The 15,981-nt window shown below is 49.8% G+C and overlaps 2 protein-coding genes across 2 annotated transcripts in view; both read left to right on the top strand.

The window, feature by feature from the left end:
* Brd4 (bromodomain containing 4) overlaps positions 1-8,710 on the top strand; it is an 81,218-nt gene extending 72,508 nt beyond the window's left edge. The window contains 9 exon segments of the mRNA XM_027419485.2: positions 1,358-1,410; positions 1,529-1,606; positions 1,608-1,917; positions 2,473-3,066; positions 5,551-5,925; positions 6,047-6,177; positions 6,308-6,513; positions 6,596-6,833; positions 7,106-8,710. Of these exon segments, the coding sequence (XP_027275286.2) occupies positions 1,358-1,410; positions 1,529-1,606; positions 1,608-1,917; positions 2,473-3,066; positions 5,551-5,925; positions 6,047-6,177; positions 6,308-6,513; positions 6,596-6,833; positions 7,106-7,174 (2,054 nt within the window). The 3' untranslated portion in view covers positions 7,175-8,710.
* Positions 8,711-14,447: 5,737 nt separating this feature from the next.
* The window catches only part of Ephx3 (epoxide hydrolase 3), a 4,647-nt gene continuing 3,113 nt past the window's right edge, over positions 14,448-15,981 (top strand). Inside the window, exons 1-4 of the mRNA XM_035445796.1 lie at positions 14,448-14,792; positions 14,944-15,029; positions 15,354-15,511; positions 15,648-15,776. Of these exons, the coding sequence (XP_035301687.1) occupies positions 14,550-14,792; positions 14,944-15,029; positions 15,354-15,511; positions 15,648-15,776 (616 nt within the window). The 5' untranslated portion in view covers positions 14,448-14,549. The remainder of the gene's footprint in view (positions 14,793-14,943; positions 15,030-15,353; positions 15,512-15,647; positions 15,777-15,981) is intronic.

Consider the following 15,981-nt stretch of genomic DNA (forward strand, 5'->3'; position numbering starts at 1 on the left):
GTGAGAGCCCTGCTTCCTGGCATCCAAATTTGGGGCTCAGCCCTGGGTTTCCATGTTCTAAGTGTCCTCACTTGTTGCCCTTTGCCGTTTGTGTGAGGACATGTTTGTATCTGTCAGTCCTGCATGGAGTGGCAAGCTTGTAGGGCACGAACTCCCATCTTAATCCTGCTGGTAGCATACTGCACCACAGGGGCCATGCATTGCACAGTAGCTTGACACACCTATGAGCAGAGAGAGGTGGCCTTGACACTAGCAGTAAGAACTGGTGTTCTGACAAGGTGTTTGGGGGAAGCCATAGCAAAGACACAAATGACTCTTGGTGATAGGAATCTGAAAGGCTCTGTACCATGGGCCCAGTTTCCAACCTGTTAATTGGCAGTTGTGTCGTTTGTCCACCCAGCAGCATTGACCAAGACGTTGTTCCTCTCGTGGAATATTCAGCTGGTAAAAAGTTCCTTATTATAAAGTCTCAGGTGGAGGCAGAGATGCACACCTAGGGTTTAACTGGCCTCACAAGGACAGGCACATTTGCACACCTGAAGCACCAGTCCTTCAGACTCTTGAAGAGCTAAGGCACATGCTGCCTTCATTCTGTAGCACATTGACTGTTCCAGAGAAGAGACATCACTGTTAACTGTCTCACCTAAAGAAGAGAAAGGAGGTCAATGTCGTCTTTTTGGCAGTGAGCACCTACCCTGTTTGTTCCTAATCATTTGGGGTGTGTGGGGGGGCATCCTGCTTCCTTATTCCCAAAAGGTGACCCTTTCTGAGTTCTCCACAATACTTTCCTTGCCCACCCTATGGCTTTGGTAAGGTCGTACCCTATGCCAGTATCACTGATCTTTCTCATTCCCAGCCTGAGCTACTCTGAGGCAAGGATCTTAGTAAACCATTCTACAAGAGTCCGTGCATTGTTACAGCTGTGTGGCCCTGAAAAGTTGTTCTCACTTTTTGGAGTGTTGTTCTCAATTGTCCAATACATGGGGTCGTTATAAACACCCTGAGTTATTCTAGAATGTATGCTGGCATTATTACCCAAGTTATGGCTCATGAAATAGGGGAAGTATAAAGTAAGGTCTCCATAGCTCAGATTCTGACATAGCCAGGGCCTTGGCTATTATTGGTGCCTGTGGTCTGGAGCCTATTGAGGCAATTTTTTCAGGCCCTGGGAAAGCTACAGGAAGATGGATAGGTGACACTCCATGTCTTTTTCTTCCTTGTGATAGCCCAATTCAGTTGCTTTTTCGGTGTAATTCAAGCCTTGTCCTGAATGCCCTATGTTCGTGTCCTCTTCTGCATCCAAGGCCAATCCATGATTACTTCCCCAGTTTCTTACTATCTTGTCTTTTCTCTGCAGAGATGGCTCCCAAGTCGAAAAAGAAGGGGCACCCTGGGAGGGACCAAAAAAAGGTATGTGCTTCAGAGGTGTCTCCTTAGGTGGTAGGATGCTAAAAGGATGCTGTGGATCTGACCCTGACTGGTTTCTCCTGTCTGACATCAGCCTGCTTGTTTTTCTGTGTGCCTGCAGCATCATCACCATCACCATCCACAGATGCAGACAGCCCCGGCTCCTGTGCCCCAGCAGCCACCCCCGCCTCCTCAGCAGCCTCTCCACCCCACCCCCACCTCCTCCTCCTCCACCTCCTCCGCAGCAGCAGCAGCCCCCACCCCCACCACCGCCGCCCTCCATGCCACAGCAGACTGCTACAGCAATGAAGTCCTCGCCCCCACCCTTCATCACTGCCCAGGTACCCGTCCTGGAACCACAGCTACCAGGCAGTGTGTTTGACCCTATTGGCCACTTCACCCAGCCCATCTTGCACCTGCCGCAACCGGAGCTGCCACCTCATCTGCCCCAGCCACCTGAGCACAGCACTCCACCCCATCTCAACCAGCATGCCGTGGTTTCTCCTCCAGGTGAGCCATGGCTATCTCTCCCTTTGCTGCCTTGGTTCTACCACATCATGACTAGGTAGTCTAGGCGCCCTGTTACCTTCAGGATTCAAGTCAGTTGCTTCTTTGGGACATGGCTGGTGTGTCAGGCCAGGCATTATGTCAGCAAAGATTGACTTGTCTGCAGCTCTAGGTTCAGGACATGGAGGAGCTATTAGTTCTCATAGTTAATCCTGTGGGACTTGGACAACATGGATGGAGTGGAGAATTTGCTCAACATCTTGGCAGGCTGATAGAAGTTTGTGAGTAGGTATCAGAGACCTAGAGTGAGGCCTGAAGGTCTGTGCAGGGGAGTAGAGGAAGGGTCAGGGACATACAATACAGCACAGGGTGACTGCAAGTAAGTCATTCTTGAAGCTATCTTTATTGTGCTGTTTGTGGAAGCTTATGGAAAGTGGAGGAAGAACAGAAAGAGGTCACTGTAGTCTAAACAAGGTCAAGACAGAGCAGAAAAAACAGACCGGAATCACAAATAGGTAACTAAGGCCTCACTCACTTCCATGTTTCTTATCATTTCAGCTTTGCACAATGCGCTGCCCCAGCAACCATCTCGGCCCAGCAACCGAGCTGCTGCTCTGCCCCCAAAGCCTACCCGACCCCCAGCTGTGTCCCCTGCCCTGGCCCAGCCCCCCCTGCTCCCACAGCCACCCATGGCTCAGCCTCCCCAAGTGCTACTGGAGGATGAAGAGCCACCTGCCCCGCCCCTCACCTCCATGCAGATGCAGTTATACCTACAGCAGTTGCAAAAGGTGCAGCCCCCCACACCGCTACTCCCTTCTGTGAAGGTGCAGTCCCAACCCCCACCCCCTTTGCCGCCTCCACCTCACCCTTCTGTACAACAGCAGCAGCAGCTCCAGCAACAGCCTCCACCACCCCCACCTCCCCAGCCCCAACCACCACCCCAGCAACAACACCAGCCCCCACCACGGCCAGTTCACTTGCCATCCATGCCCTTTTCCGCTCACATCCAGCAGCCCCCAGCACCCCCAGGCCAGCAACCTACTCACCCACCCCCAGGCCAGCAGCCACCCCCACCACAGCCTGCCAAGCCTCAGCAAGTCATCCAGCATCACCCTTCTCCCCGACACCACAAGTCAGACCCCTACTCAGCTGGTAAGTCGTCCTTGTTTTTGTTCTCAGTGGAGTCTGGAGCTGGGCCTACTGACTCTGACAATGCAGTGTTAGCTGTGTCTGGCTTCAGTGGGTTCAGAGCCAAACACTGTAGGCACTGTGTAGTTGGGAGTATCACTGCCCCTGCTTTGTGTTTATCAGGTTGTCTTGCTCACAAGCAGAGATAGCCCAGACAAAGACCTCCTTTGACCTTACTCCTGCTAAGTGGAAGCCAGGATCTACCCATTCAAGGTTAGGGTAGGTTTCTTGGAGGTGACCATGGGGTAATAGGAGCTAATTCGGTGAGCAGGTTGGGAATCATCAGACTGTTGGGAATCATACTCCATATGGAGCCCTGACAACTCAGGTAGCATTGCATGGACCATGTTGGTGAATCTACTCAGGAACCATGCCTGTTTCCAGCCTAGTGCAGACATCCCATTCCCCAACACTCTTGTTTAGGCTGTACACTTTCATCTTTCTATTTTTGTTTTTATTTTGTTTGTTTTGGCAGGATTTCTCTGTGTAGCCCTGGCTGTCCTGGAACTCTCAGAGACCCACCTGCCTCTGCCTCCCGAGTGCTGGGATTAAAGGCATGCACCACCACTGCTAGGCTTCCAATTCTTGCACACTTGACTTTCAAATGTTGGTAACCAAAATGCTCTGGCCACCCCTGGCTGAAAAATGTTCCAGTCAAAGCTGACAGTAACGTCTTTACAATAACATTTGAGGGCTAGAGTGGGGTGATTGGACTCAGGCACTGTACATTCACAGTGCAGTCTGCCTGAGGGTTGAACTAAATTGAGCAGCAAAGCAGGACTGTTTCTGCTTCTAGACTCAACACAAGCTACCAGGTGGCAAGTGAATTGTTGTGTGCCCTGAGCTGAGAGCAGCTGTTGCTTCTCTCTGGGAAAACCTAGAGTTGGATGTGGTCACCCATGCAGCTATGCTGTTATCATACTGTACAAGGAAGGTGGTGAACAAACAGGTGGCAGGAGAGCCAGCTCTGGACAGCCTAGGCCAGCAGCCTAAGACTGCTGTCCACTTTCTCCTGGAGGCCTCAGGGCCCCGCCCAACCTCCTGTAACCTAGGGACATAAGGAACCATATAGGTTGGAACCTAGCTGACAGCTTTGGGCTAAAAGCCAAGTTGTCAGAAACACTCAGTTGGACACCCAGCCAGTTTCCCAACACCATCTCCAAACTGCTAAGCTACCAGTAAAGCCATAGGCCAGAGTCTTCTGTTGTCCAGGTCAGTGTCACCAGGTGTTCTTGACAATACTGCTACAGATACAGGTGATCACAGACATGTACCTGTGAACTACAGACAAGGGGAGCAAAGGTGCTAGCTTCCAAGGGAGTCCTGATAAGCCAGAATGGAAGACAAGTCACAAACTGTCAAAACTCACCCTGCTAGAACTTGGTACTGGCCCAGCAGTGGAGCCAAGAGTCTGCCACATATGTGATATTATAGTCTGCTTTAGGTCTGCCAAAATAGACACCTTAAACTGGAGGGGATAATATCAGAGGATCTAAGGGTTCCTGTGGTAGTATAGTGGCTTAGAAGTGGAACTTGGAGGACTTGGCTGTAGCTGGTTGAGCTACAGGTGCCAAGACCCCTTTCTGGCTGGGATTCAAGTAGAGAGCAAACTATGTGGGAATGAATGAGATTCAGCTTCTCCAGTTCCCCAGACCAAAGGCTCTGGCTCACTATGCTGGGAGCTTAGTTTCTTTAATAGTACAGCTGAGTGTCAAAACTAAATCTTCTGGGTTTCCTTTGTTAGGATGGGGCTCCCTGGGACTCCTCTAACTTGTGTCAGGTGCTTAGGTGCTTCTTTATACCTGTTGGTTAGATGCAGGTAGTAGAGTTCTGGGACCTGTTGTACTTGATTTACCCAGGTAGAGGTCAGTCCCAATTTCTACATTCTGTAGCATGAGCTGAGTGAGTTAGGAAACAGCATTGGGGTCAGACCACCTTCACCCCAGGGCCTGGGCCCCTTTCCTCTGCAGCCACCCAGACTAGGGTTGGGGGACGGGCCACAGAGTGGATTATCTAGTTCAGTCTTCAGAACTTACTGATCTCCCTTGTGTAACCCAGGTTAACTTAGAGCCTTGGTGGGGTGTGGGGGGGGGGGTTTGAAAAGCTCTGACATGCAGACCACACATGAGATCTAATGTGTTGGGATGTATTTAACAAAAGTTGTGGGTTGAGGTGCAGAAGAATCAAACCTTGGAACTTGGTGCCTCAGGACTACAGAAAAGCTTTTGGACATCCAATTCATGGGCATGACTAAACAAACTCCACATTTTGGGGTTAGGGGATACTCATTCCCTCAAGGTGGGGCAACCATGTCCTGTGAGTCCCCAAGCTTGCTCGGGCCACACGGTATTCTATGAACAGCCTGACGTTTCTTTTATTGCTGTTTTCTCAAGGCCCAAGTGCCTCAGGGCTAGTGGCCCCTGACAGAATTCTTGTCTTGTTTCCTAGGTCACCTTCGTGAAGCCCCCTCTCCGCTTATGATACATTCCCCTCAGATGCCACAGTTCCAGAGCCTGACTCATCAGTCTCCACCACAGCAAAATGTCCAGCCTAAGAAGCAGGTAAAAGGCAGGGCTGAGCCCCAGCCCCCAGGGCCAGTCATGGGACGAGGCCAGGGATGCCCACCTGCTTCACCGGCTGCCGTACCTATGCTGTCCCAGGAGCTGCGCCCACCCTCAGTCGTCCAGCCCCAGCCCCTGGTGGTAGTAAAGGAGGAGAAGATTCACTCACCAATCATCCGCAGCGAGCCTTTCAGCGCCTCACTGCGACCAGATCCCCCCAAGCACCCAGAGAGCATCAAGGCCCCAGTCCATCTGCCCCAACGTGAGTGTCCTCCCTGCCTGCATCTGGGACTTGGGCCCCAGGCCCACACTGGGGATGACATAGATACCCTGAGCCACACCTTTCAGGTTGCCCAGACCCACCTATTGTTTGTACATTCTAGGGCCTGAGATGAAGCCTGTAGATGTAGGGAGGCCTGTTATCCGGCCCCCAGAGCAGAGTGCACCCCCACCAGGGGCCCCTGACAAAGACAAACAAAAACAGGAGCCAAAAACACCAGTGGCACCCAAAAAGGTAAGGACGGTAGGTGCCTAAGTGTTTTGAGGTGCTCATCTCCATGAGATGATTTTGGTGGGCATAAGATCCCTGTCATAGCCTGTGCAGCAGGTCCTCATCTGGGCACCTGATCTCTCTTCTTCCATAGGACCTGAAAATCAAGAACATGGGCTCCTGGGCCAGTCTGGTACAGAAGCATCCAACTACTCCATCCTCCACAGCCAAGTCCTCAAGTGACAGCTTTGAGCATTTCCGTCGAGCTGCTCGGGAGAAGGAGGAGCGCGAAAAGGCCCTGAAGGCTCAGGCTGAGCATGCAGAGAAGGAGAAGGAGCGGCTGAGGCAGGAGCGCATGAGGTGGGCTGGGGTCCATGCAGGGCACTGGGGCTCCCAGGGCCATACTGGGCTCCAGGCTGACCTGGGGCCCCGCTCTGCCCAGGAGCCGAGAGGATGAGGATGCGCTGGAACAGGCACGTCGAGCCCATGAGGAGGCACGACGTCGCCAGGAGCAGCAGCAGCAGCAGCAGAGGCAGGAGCAGCAGCAGCAGCAACAGCAAGCAGCTGCTGTGGCCGCAGCCGCCGCCCCCCAAGCCCAGAGCTCTCAGCCCCAGTCTATGCTGGACCAGCAGAGGGAATTGGCCCGAAAACGAGAGCAGGAGCGAAGGCGCAGGGAGGCAGTGAGTAGGGGAACCTGATGAGAATTTTTGGGCAGGAGTCCACCTTGACAATCCTGTGAGGAAGGTCCTGGGACCTAGTAAGGGGGGAAGGATAGGCAGTGAGCTCAGGCCTGTTGTGCTACACAGGCTAGTCTGATGAGTTCACTGGCACCTGGGTTTGAACAGACCAGGGTGGTCTGAGGGAATAGTATCTGGGAGCTGTACACAAACAGTATGGGGAACAGGTGGTGGACTATGCACCCCAAACTCACTTCTGCTTCCTCTCCCTCCAGATGGCAGCTACGATTGACATGAATTTCCAGAGTGATCTTTTGTCAATATTTGAAGAAAATCTTTTTTGAGAGCACCTAGGTGACTTTTGCCTTTTTCGGGCAAAAATATTGACTCTCCATAGTGTTAGGGGCGGCAGTGGAGGCAGTAGCAGCAGCCAGGGATGCCTCTGGGCCTGGCTCTCCTGCATGCTATGCCCGGGGCAGGCCTAACGGGCAGCTGAGGATCACAGAGCCCATCTGCCTTACAGCCAGTCGGACAGACGTCCTACCACATGCCCCTCAGAGGACGTCAGTTCAGAGCACGCCTCAGTATGAGTCAAGTGCCGGCTGGACCCAAGGCCTGCGGCCCCGCGTGCGGGGCAGAGGCCCTTCTCTGCGCCAAATGTCTACACAGTATACACAGGACATTGTTGCTGCCGCCACCGTGACTGGTTTTCTGTCCCTGAGAACATGACGTTTGTGACGTCCTACCCATTGGGAGTCCTTCACACCCCAGCCATCGCTGCCCACTCCCAGGAGGCCAGGGCAAGCCTGTGTGGACTGGAACGGCAAGGCACTGGCCCATCCCCTTGCTGGCACTGACTTTGCCTTGAACAGATCCTCTCCCCTCCCCCCACAAGCCTTTAATTGAGCGCCGCTCTCTATAAGTGTTCGCTTGTGCAAAAGGGAATAGTGCCATGGAAGTGTGTGTCCATTCATGGCAATTCGGATAGAGGTGACTGTTCACATACATGGACAGGCCTCACCTGGGGAGTAAGGCCACCAACCAAAGTCAGTTCCTTCCCACCTGTGTTTCTGGTTTTGTTTTGTTTTGGTTTTTTCCTATATATATATATATATTTTTTTTTTTTTTTGAATTCTATTTTATTTTTAATTCTCTCTTCTCCTTCAGACACAGTGGCACTGCTTATCTCCGAAATGGTGTGATCGTCTCCTCATTGAGTGGCGGCTCCCACCGCGCTGTGGGTAGTGTGTGACCGTGGCTGTACTGTATAGTGAACATAGTTGGCATATCTTCGTTTGAAGTTTGTTGGTGACTCCACCAGACTGGTGTTAAAAAAAAGAAAAAAGAAAAAAAAAAAAAACAAAAACAAAATCCACAAAAAAAAAAAGAAAAAAAAATCTCGTACAAAACAAAAAATCCTGCTTGTATTCAGTTTCAAACTTTATTAGTCTTATTTTTAATTATAAAACCAGAAAGCTGCAATTTCTTTTTCCTTCCCCTCCTATTTGTTTGGCTTCTTTGTTTTTTAAATGTCAATCTGTTTGTTTTTTACCAAGAAAGGGAGAGCCTGGGGATGAGGTGGGTCCCAGGCACTGGGGGGCTGCAGACTGAGGCAGAAGCTCCCTATCCAGCACCTGGTTAGACCAGTGGGCTGCACCTCCCCGCCCTTCCTTTTTTTTTTTTTTTTCTTTTCTTTTTTTTTTTTTTAATGGAGCCCTTGGTGAGGTTACACGTGCGTGCCATGAGAACCCACTCTACACCACAGTGCTGGTGCCTCAATGTTGGCCAAAATCTGGAGTCACTGACTGGCTTGACTTTCATATGGTGAATATGCATTTGGTCTGTACTGATCATGGAATAAACACATCTCTCTTTTTTAATGCTGGTGTCTCCCTGACATTTCTTTGTGAACCAACTAGGTTTTCTAGTTTGTTTAGGCTAGGCCCAGGTGCCCAGGTCCCTTTGCATAAATAAGATTTACCAATAGTGGCCACTGAGCCCCTCTCCACTGGCGCAAAAGCTGCTTGGGCTCAGAGTCCCCACCAAGCTGAAGCTGTAAAGGGAGCCAGAAACCTGAACTTGGTAGTGAAACTTTGACCAATATCCAGACCATTCTCTTACTGATGGCCCTCCTCCATCCGGATCATCCCCTCTTTACACAAGGCTCTGGGCCACATTTCCCACCATGCTTGCCTCTACCTAACTCCTAATTTGATTTAAGCTCAGGGTTAACCAGAAACTCTTAGGTAAGTGTACATTCCTTCCCAATAGGATCTCTGTATCCCCACCTACGAACACATTTCTGCTGAGAAAGGCCCCAGATGACTTCCCTGCCTTGTACCCCACCTGTTCACATATGCCCCAGCTACAAGGCATGGGTGGCACCCAAGAAGAGTCCCTAAGATGTAAGATAATTGTATATGTATGCAGAGACAAGGTGAGCTGTATCTCCACCCTCAACCAGAAAGGCCAAACCTCACAGTGAAGTTTATGATTAGGGTACCCACCCAGTGTTCACCTCTCTGTCCTTAAGATCGTGTCCCCTCTAGGCATTTCAGATACTACTGTGCAGGAATGATGGCATTTTGGTCCTCTGAGGTTTCTTCTACCACATCTCACTCATGTTTTCTTCCTTGTTCAGGTTTCCCCCATGCTGGGCCCAGTTTTGAGCTGGGGAAATGATTTCAATTGTACCTGGCTCAAGTTTTAAATGGCCTCCACACCTTCCTGATGGGTGTTTCTCTAACTGGGTTATAATTAGAACTGGGATTTATTTAATATCTGACCATTTTCAAATCCTTCCTGCAGTGCTAGACATCTTAGTCCTATACAAGAATAAGAGGTGTGTACAAGCCCCCACTGTACTGTATGCACGGGTCGCTTGGCCAATAATTATGTCAGTGAAATCTTGTATTAAAATACTTTAGACATTTGTAGAAGGGAATTCGTAGACTTTTCACTTATATACTAAAGGGTTTTTTTTTGTGCAGTTCTCATTGCAAAAATAAACATTTGTACTGAATATAAAGTTACCCTCCTGTGATTACTGATGTCTTTTTGAGGGTAGAATTGGAAAATGGAGGTAAATTGGGGTTTCCAAACAAGATTGTAGAGTTCAACGAACAGAAGCTATTAGATGCCTACGGACAATACAGGCAGTGTAATTCTGCTCAAATGCATTGTTTACGGAGGCCAAACAATTAATGGCCATTTGCCATGGATTTAATTATTGTCCTTGGGCAGAATAAATGTTTAGTATATTGTTTGATAATGAAAAGGCATATAACAGTGGGAAATGAGGCAAGAGATGAGTAGTATATGAGTGAACTATGTCCAATAAGTGGTATAAGAGTGACTTGGTAGATAATGTTCCAAGATGGTGAATGTATAATTGGCCACTTACATGGCCCAGCTGGTAGCATGCTTGTGTAGCATGCAAGAGGCTCTGGGTTCAATTGCAGCATCACACAAAACAGATGGTGATGCATCCCTGTAATTGTACCACTTGGGAACGAAAGCAGGAGCATCAGAAGTTCCTGATCATTTACGACATAGAGGGTTTGCAACCAGCTCTAGGGTGCATGAGACCCTGTCTCAAAGAGCTAGCCACTGGGCCAGGCATTAGTAGCTTCTCAGGAGGCTGAGAAGCACAAGTGGATTCTAAGTGGTTTATAAGCTCTTGTCTCAAAAATTGGATACAGTTGATCTATGTCTGTAATCCATCAAACCAGAAGGGGAGGCCAGTTGCAGGCCATCCTAAGATACATAGTTGCAAGAGTCAGTCTGAAAAAACCAAGAGTAAATAGCAGTGATCAATGATTTTACCATCCCCACTTTATTGAAAATAGTTTTTCAATAAACAGGGGGTTCCTGATTATAGTTTTCCTTCCTCTACTCCCAGTTTCTTCCCACCTCCCCTCTCTGGATCCACTTCCTTTCTGTCTCTCATTAGGAAAGAACAGGTTTCTAAAAGATTTAGGCTGGACAAGGCAACCCAACAGAAGGAAAGGATCCCCAAGAGCAGGCACAAGAATTAGAGACTCAGCTGGGCTGTGATGGTGCATGCCTCTAATCCTAGCACTCGGGAGGTAGAGGCAGGTGAACATTAGTTCAAGGCCAGCCTGGTCTACAAAGGAAGTTCTGTGACAGCCAGGGCTACACAGGTTCAAAAATAAACAAATCCAGTTGTCCACACAAATAAAATAAAAATACTAGGCTGAGATTGTGTGTGTGTGTGTGTGTGTGTGTGTGTGTGTGTGTGTGTGTGTGTGTGTGTGTGTGTGCGCGTGTGTATCCAGAGGACCTTGCTTAGTTGATTCAGAGGGCCTTGTTCTGGTGTCCTTTGTCCCTTCTGGCTCTTAGACTCTCCACCTCCTCTTCCTTGGGGTTCCATGAGCTCTGAGGGGAGGAATTTGATAGAGACCTCCCATTTAGGGCTGAATGTTTCAAGAACTCTCCCCATATAATGTCTGACTGTGGGTCTCTGCATCTGTTCCCATGAGCTGTAGGGGGAAACTTCTCTGATGATAACTGAAGAGGGCATTGATCTATGAGTAGAGCAGAATATCAGTAGGAGTCTTTTTTTTTTTTTTCTTTGTCCAGTAGTGTTTGGTTTTACCCTAGGTCTATAGGGTATCTAGTCTCTGGTTCTTTGTTACCCAAGCAGTGCTGGGTGTGGGTTCTGTTTCATGGAGTGGGCTTTAAGTCAAACCAGACCACAAGTTCTGTGCCACCATTTGCCCTAGCATGTCTTACAGACGAGACAACAGATTGTAGATCAAAGGTTTTGTGTCTGGGCTGGTGCTTACGTTTCCTTTTTTGGTCGCCTGCAGAGTACCTTCCCACACCAAATACACTAGAACATAGGGGTGAAGGCTTCAGTAGGCACCAGCTCCACTGGTGGGGGACATCCTGCTGTATTTATGTTTCTCTTATTGGTTGATGAATAAAACACTGATTGGCCAGGCAGGAAGATAGGCAGGACTAGAAGAATTCTGGGAAAGATAGGCAGAGAGGGCCGCCATGGAGGGACCAGGAGGATAGGACACACCAGGCATTCTCAGCTAAGATAAGGCCATGTAGAAATACTCAGCAGTCAATGTTTTTAAGACTAAGGTGAAGCTCCTGGCTGAAATGCGTTATGGGTTAATAATTAAGACAGAGCTAGCCAGTAAGAAGCCCTAGCCATCGGCCAACACTTTATAATTCATGTAGTGTATCTGTGTTTATTTGGGACTGAAAAGAGTGTGGTGGGACCTGGCAGGACAAGAAACTACAGTAACCCTCCACTTCTCCATGTTCAATGTTTTGTATGGCTGTTATCCTCTGCAATGGGGCCTCACTGTTAATTTGCAGAGAGCAACCCGTTGTTTTACCAACAGCCTGGATTCTTCAGGGATTACCTTGGCCAAGAACTCAATTGAATGCAACCTAGTCCTTGTACTGGAAACCTCATTTGGTGACAAGAGATGGCCAGTTGGAACTCTGTATCTCCCATTATTAGGAGTCCTCCTTAGTATTACCTTCATATATTTTAGGAAGTTTCCACTTTACTGGGTTTCCATACCATCCTTCAAATGCTCCTCAATTCCAGCTGTCCGCTGCCCCATTCCCTCTCTCAACACTTTTTCCTCCCCACCTGATCCTCATATTCCAATCCCCACATGTCCCCACGTAAAATCTATTCTAAAATACCTCCTAGGGAGATCCGTGTGTCCTTCTACTTCTATACCCAATCTCTCTGGGTTTATGGATTATTGGTTGGTTATCATTTATTTAATGGCTGATACCCACATTTAAGCAAATTCATACCATAATTATTTTTCTAGGTATGGAAATCACCTCAGGATGATTTCTTTTTTCCTGGTTCAGTTCATTTGCCTACAAATTTCAGGCCTGCAATTTTTTTTAAGGGCTGAGTAATACTCAGCAGTCAATGTTTTTAAGGCTAAGGGTGAAGCTCCTGGCTGAAATGCTTACCTGCATATGCAAAGCTCTAGTCTCAGTCACTATTACCACAGTAATAGAAGCCTCTATGGAAGTACAGCTCTCTAAATACCTAATTATTTTCTGGATACCTAAATAACCGCCAAAAGAAATTGGGAAGCTTGCCAGCAGCCTCAGTGTTGGATGAAGCACAGATTGCTGCTTCTATGTTGTCCTGAATTGCTGCTAAGTCAGATATATGACTTCAGGCAAAATGACCTCATCCCTGAATTTCAGGTTCATAATCTGCAATGTGAGATGATGATAATGCTGCCTACATGTACCGGGGTTACTATAAGGGTTAAATAATGGGCGTCCCTAAAATAGTCAAGGATCTTGGGAAAGGTTGCAAAAGAAGATGACTTCTTGCTGAGACACGACTCGACTGGATGTGATGCCCCATCATACCAGGCACTGCCCTGCTTCCTCTTTCAACCTGATCCCCGGTGACGTAATCTGCCCAGGCTAGGTCCAGCCTCCAAGTCGGGTCTGTTCTCCGGGGAGGCAGGGTCTGCCCAGGGTTGGCTGCCACCTACAGAGTCTGGATCTCAATACTGGCTATTTAGTACCTAGACCTCACCTGTGGTTTAGAAATCAATGGCCACTGTTGTCCAATCACAGTAGTGTAGCGGTGGATCGACAGACTTTCTAAGCCAACGAGAGGAGAGGACGCAGCAGGGTTGGAACCAGGTGGAAGCGATGATGGACCACTTCTAGACCAACGGGAAGGTCGAGGTCAAGGGGAATATCGCGCCCTCTAGCTTGGGAAGTACACAACGAGACTCCTACTGCCCACACCTGCTTATTACTCCCAGCTATATAGCGTTGTCTGGCCTTCCCCTTTGGGATTTGTTCCGCTCTCATGTCAGTTTTTGGCCCCTCTTCAGCTCCACAACAAACTCAGATCTGGACTTTACCCAAGCCAACAAGCCCAGCCTCCGTCTTATCCAAAAACAGGCTCTGCCTAATTCCCGCTTCCACCTTCATAAACCACGCCCCTCAGCCTTGCACATCTTTTGGGCTAAATTGGGTCCACTCATCCTGAATATACCACGCCCCTTTGCTGAAAACTCCACCCATCTCACGGGGCCTTTCCCTCTGTTCCTCCAGGTTTCAACTCTTTTCCTTAGAGCCTTGTCAGTTGCTGTTTATTTTTTGTACGTAGCCTGCCTGGTCTGGAACTTGCTAAATAAACCAGCTGGCCTCGAACTCAGAGATCTGTCTGTTTCTGCTTCTGCTTCCCGAGCGCTGAGATTAAAGCACCAACGGTTGACCTGCTGTTGCATTAGTGTGGACAGAGGACAACTTGTGAGAGTCAGTTCTCTACTTCCACTGTGTGGTTGCCTGGGATCAAACTTAGATGTCCAGGCGTGATGCCAAATGCCCTTACCTGCTGAGCTGTCTCTAGGCTCTAACACGGTCTCTGTCTTAAACTCCACCCAAGATGTCCCAGGGCACTGCCCACGGTCCCTGTTTCTCCCAAAGCTCCTCCCCAACTACAGAAGCCAGGTCCCCGCAAGCTCCACCCCCATCCCTTACTTAAGTGTCCCATCCGGCCCAGGTAGTTTACCTGCCACTTTGGACTAAGTCATGAGCGGTGGCGGTCTCTGCCCGGGTCCCGCAGCGCCGGAAAGCACAGTGGGATCCCAAATCAAAGGCGGTGAGCTCCCGAGGCCAGCACCCCCGGTTCAGTCTTCCGACCCCGGCTCTGCCGTCGTCCCGGAGCGCGAGGATATGCCGGAGTTTGTGGTGACCGCGCTGCTGGCGCCCTCACGCCTCTCGCTGAAGCTGCTGCGCGCCTTGGTGATGAGCCTGGTGTATCTGGCTGCAGTGGTGGCCGCGTTTGTCTACAGCTGCATCGCGCTCACCAACGTGCTGTGCCACCCCCGCCGGGGCTGCTGCGGCCGCCCGCGGTTGACGGCGCCAGCTTGCCTGAGAGACCCCACGCTGGGCGAGCACTGCTTTCTGACCCTGAGGGTGAGTGCCCCATTGAGGCAGGTTTCGAGGGGTGGATGCAGAATGAAGAAAGGGAGTTGAAATATCGAATCCAAATCGATCTTGGGGGTTCACCTAGGGAGGAAGCTCCTTTACCTACCTCATCTCTCACTGAGATTGGGCCCTCCCGCAGAGTTCCGGCCTGCGTCTGCACTACGTTTCCGCTGGTCGTGGTAACGGGCCTCTTATGCTATTTCTGCATGGCTTCCCAGAGAACTGGTATGTCTGGGTCCCTGGGCCCTGGTGTCCGCTGGACTGGGGAAAGGTAGAGGTCTGACAATGATGTACCTAGGAAGTGAGAAGCAACAGGGTTGAAGAGTCCTGGGGTGCAGAGCATATAAAGTCCAGATGGCTGGTTATCCCTCTGAAGAGATTGGACAAAGGGGTTGTTGCAGATGAGGTGGCCTTGGGCCTCTCTGCCTGGGATTCTCCCATTTCCTTTCTAAGAAGTCCCGAGCAGAAAGATGGGGTGGCCCAAGGTATCTGCCGGGTTGGTGCATCCTGCAGACGGCTGACTCAACTCCCAACTCCCTCACCGGGCAGGTTCTCCTGGCGCTACCAGCTGCGGGAGTTCCAGAGCTGTTTCCATGTGGTAGCTGTAGACCTGCGTGGTTATGGCCCCTCTGATGCTCCAAAGGATGTGGACTGTTACACCCGTGACCTACTGTTGGTTGATATCAAGGACATCATTCTAGGCCTCGGTACGCAAAACAGGAGAGGCCTCATCCATCCTGTACACACATCTCCTCATCTTTGCTCCTTCGGGGACCCACTCCCACACTTATCCCTCACCCCTACTTCACCATCTTACACCATCATTCTACTCCCCTCTTCCAGGGTACTCCAAATGCATCCTTGTGAGTCACGACTGGGGGGCTGTCCTTGCCTGGGATTTCTCCATCTACTTCCCATCCCTAGTGGAGCGGATGGTTGTGGTCAGTGGACCTCCTTCGTCAGTGTTCCAAGGTGTGTTGGGAGTGTTGGGCTATGCTTAAATGCCAGGGTATGCATCTGTGACCTGTCACTGTCTCAGAGACTGAAATCAATGAAAGTACACTTAGGAATAACCCACATTTTTTTTTTTTGAGCACTTCCAGGAGGTTGAAGGTGGGTATAACAAAATGCTCCTGTTAGTATTGGAGTATAGTTAAATGGTTGAACATTTGTTTAG

The sequence above is a fragment of the Cricetulus griseus genome, chromosome 5, assembly GCF_003668045.3.
Source record: "Cricetulus griseus strain 17A/GY chromosome 5, alternate assembly CriGri-PICRH-1.0, whole genome shotgun sequence".
In the NCBI taxonomy this organism is placed as follows: domain Eukaryota; kingdom Metazoa; phylum Chordata; class Mammalia; order Rodentia; family Cricetidae; genus Cricetulus; species Cricetulus griseus.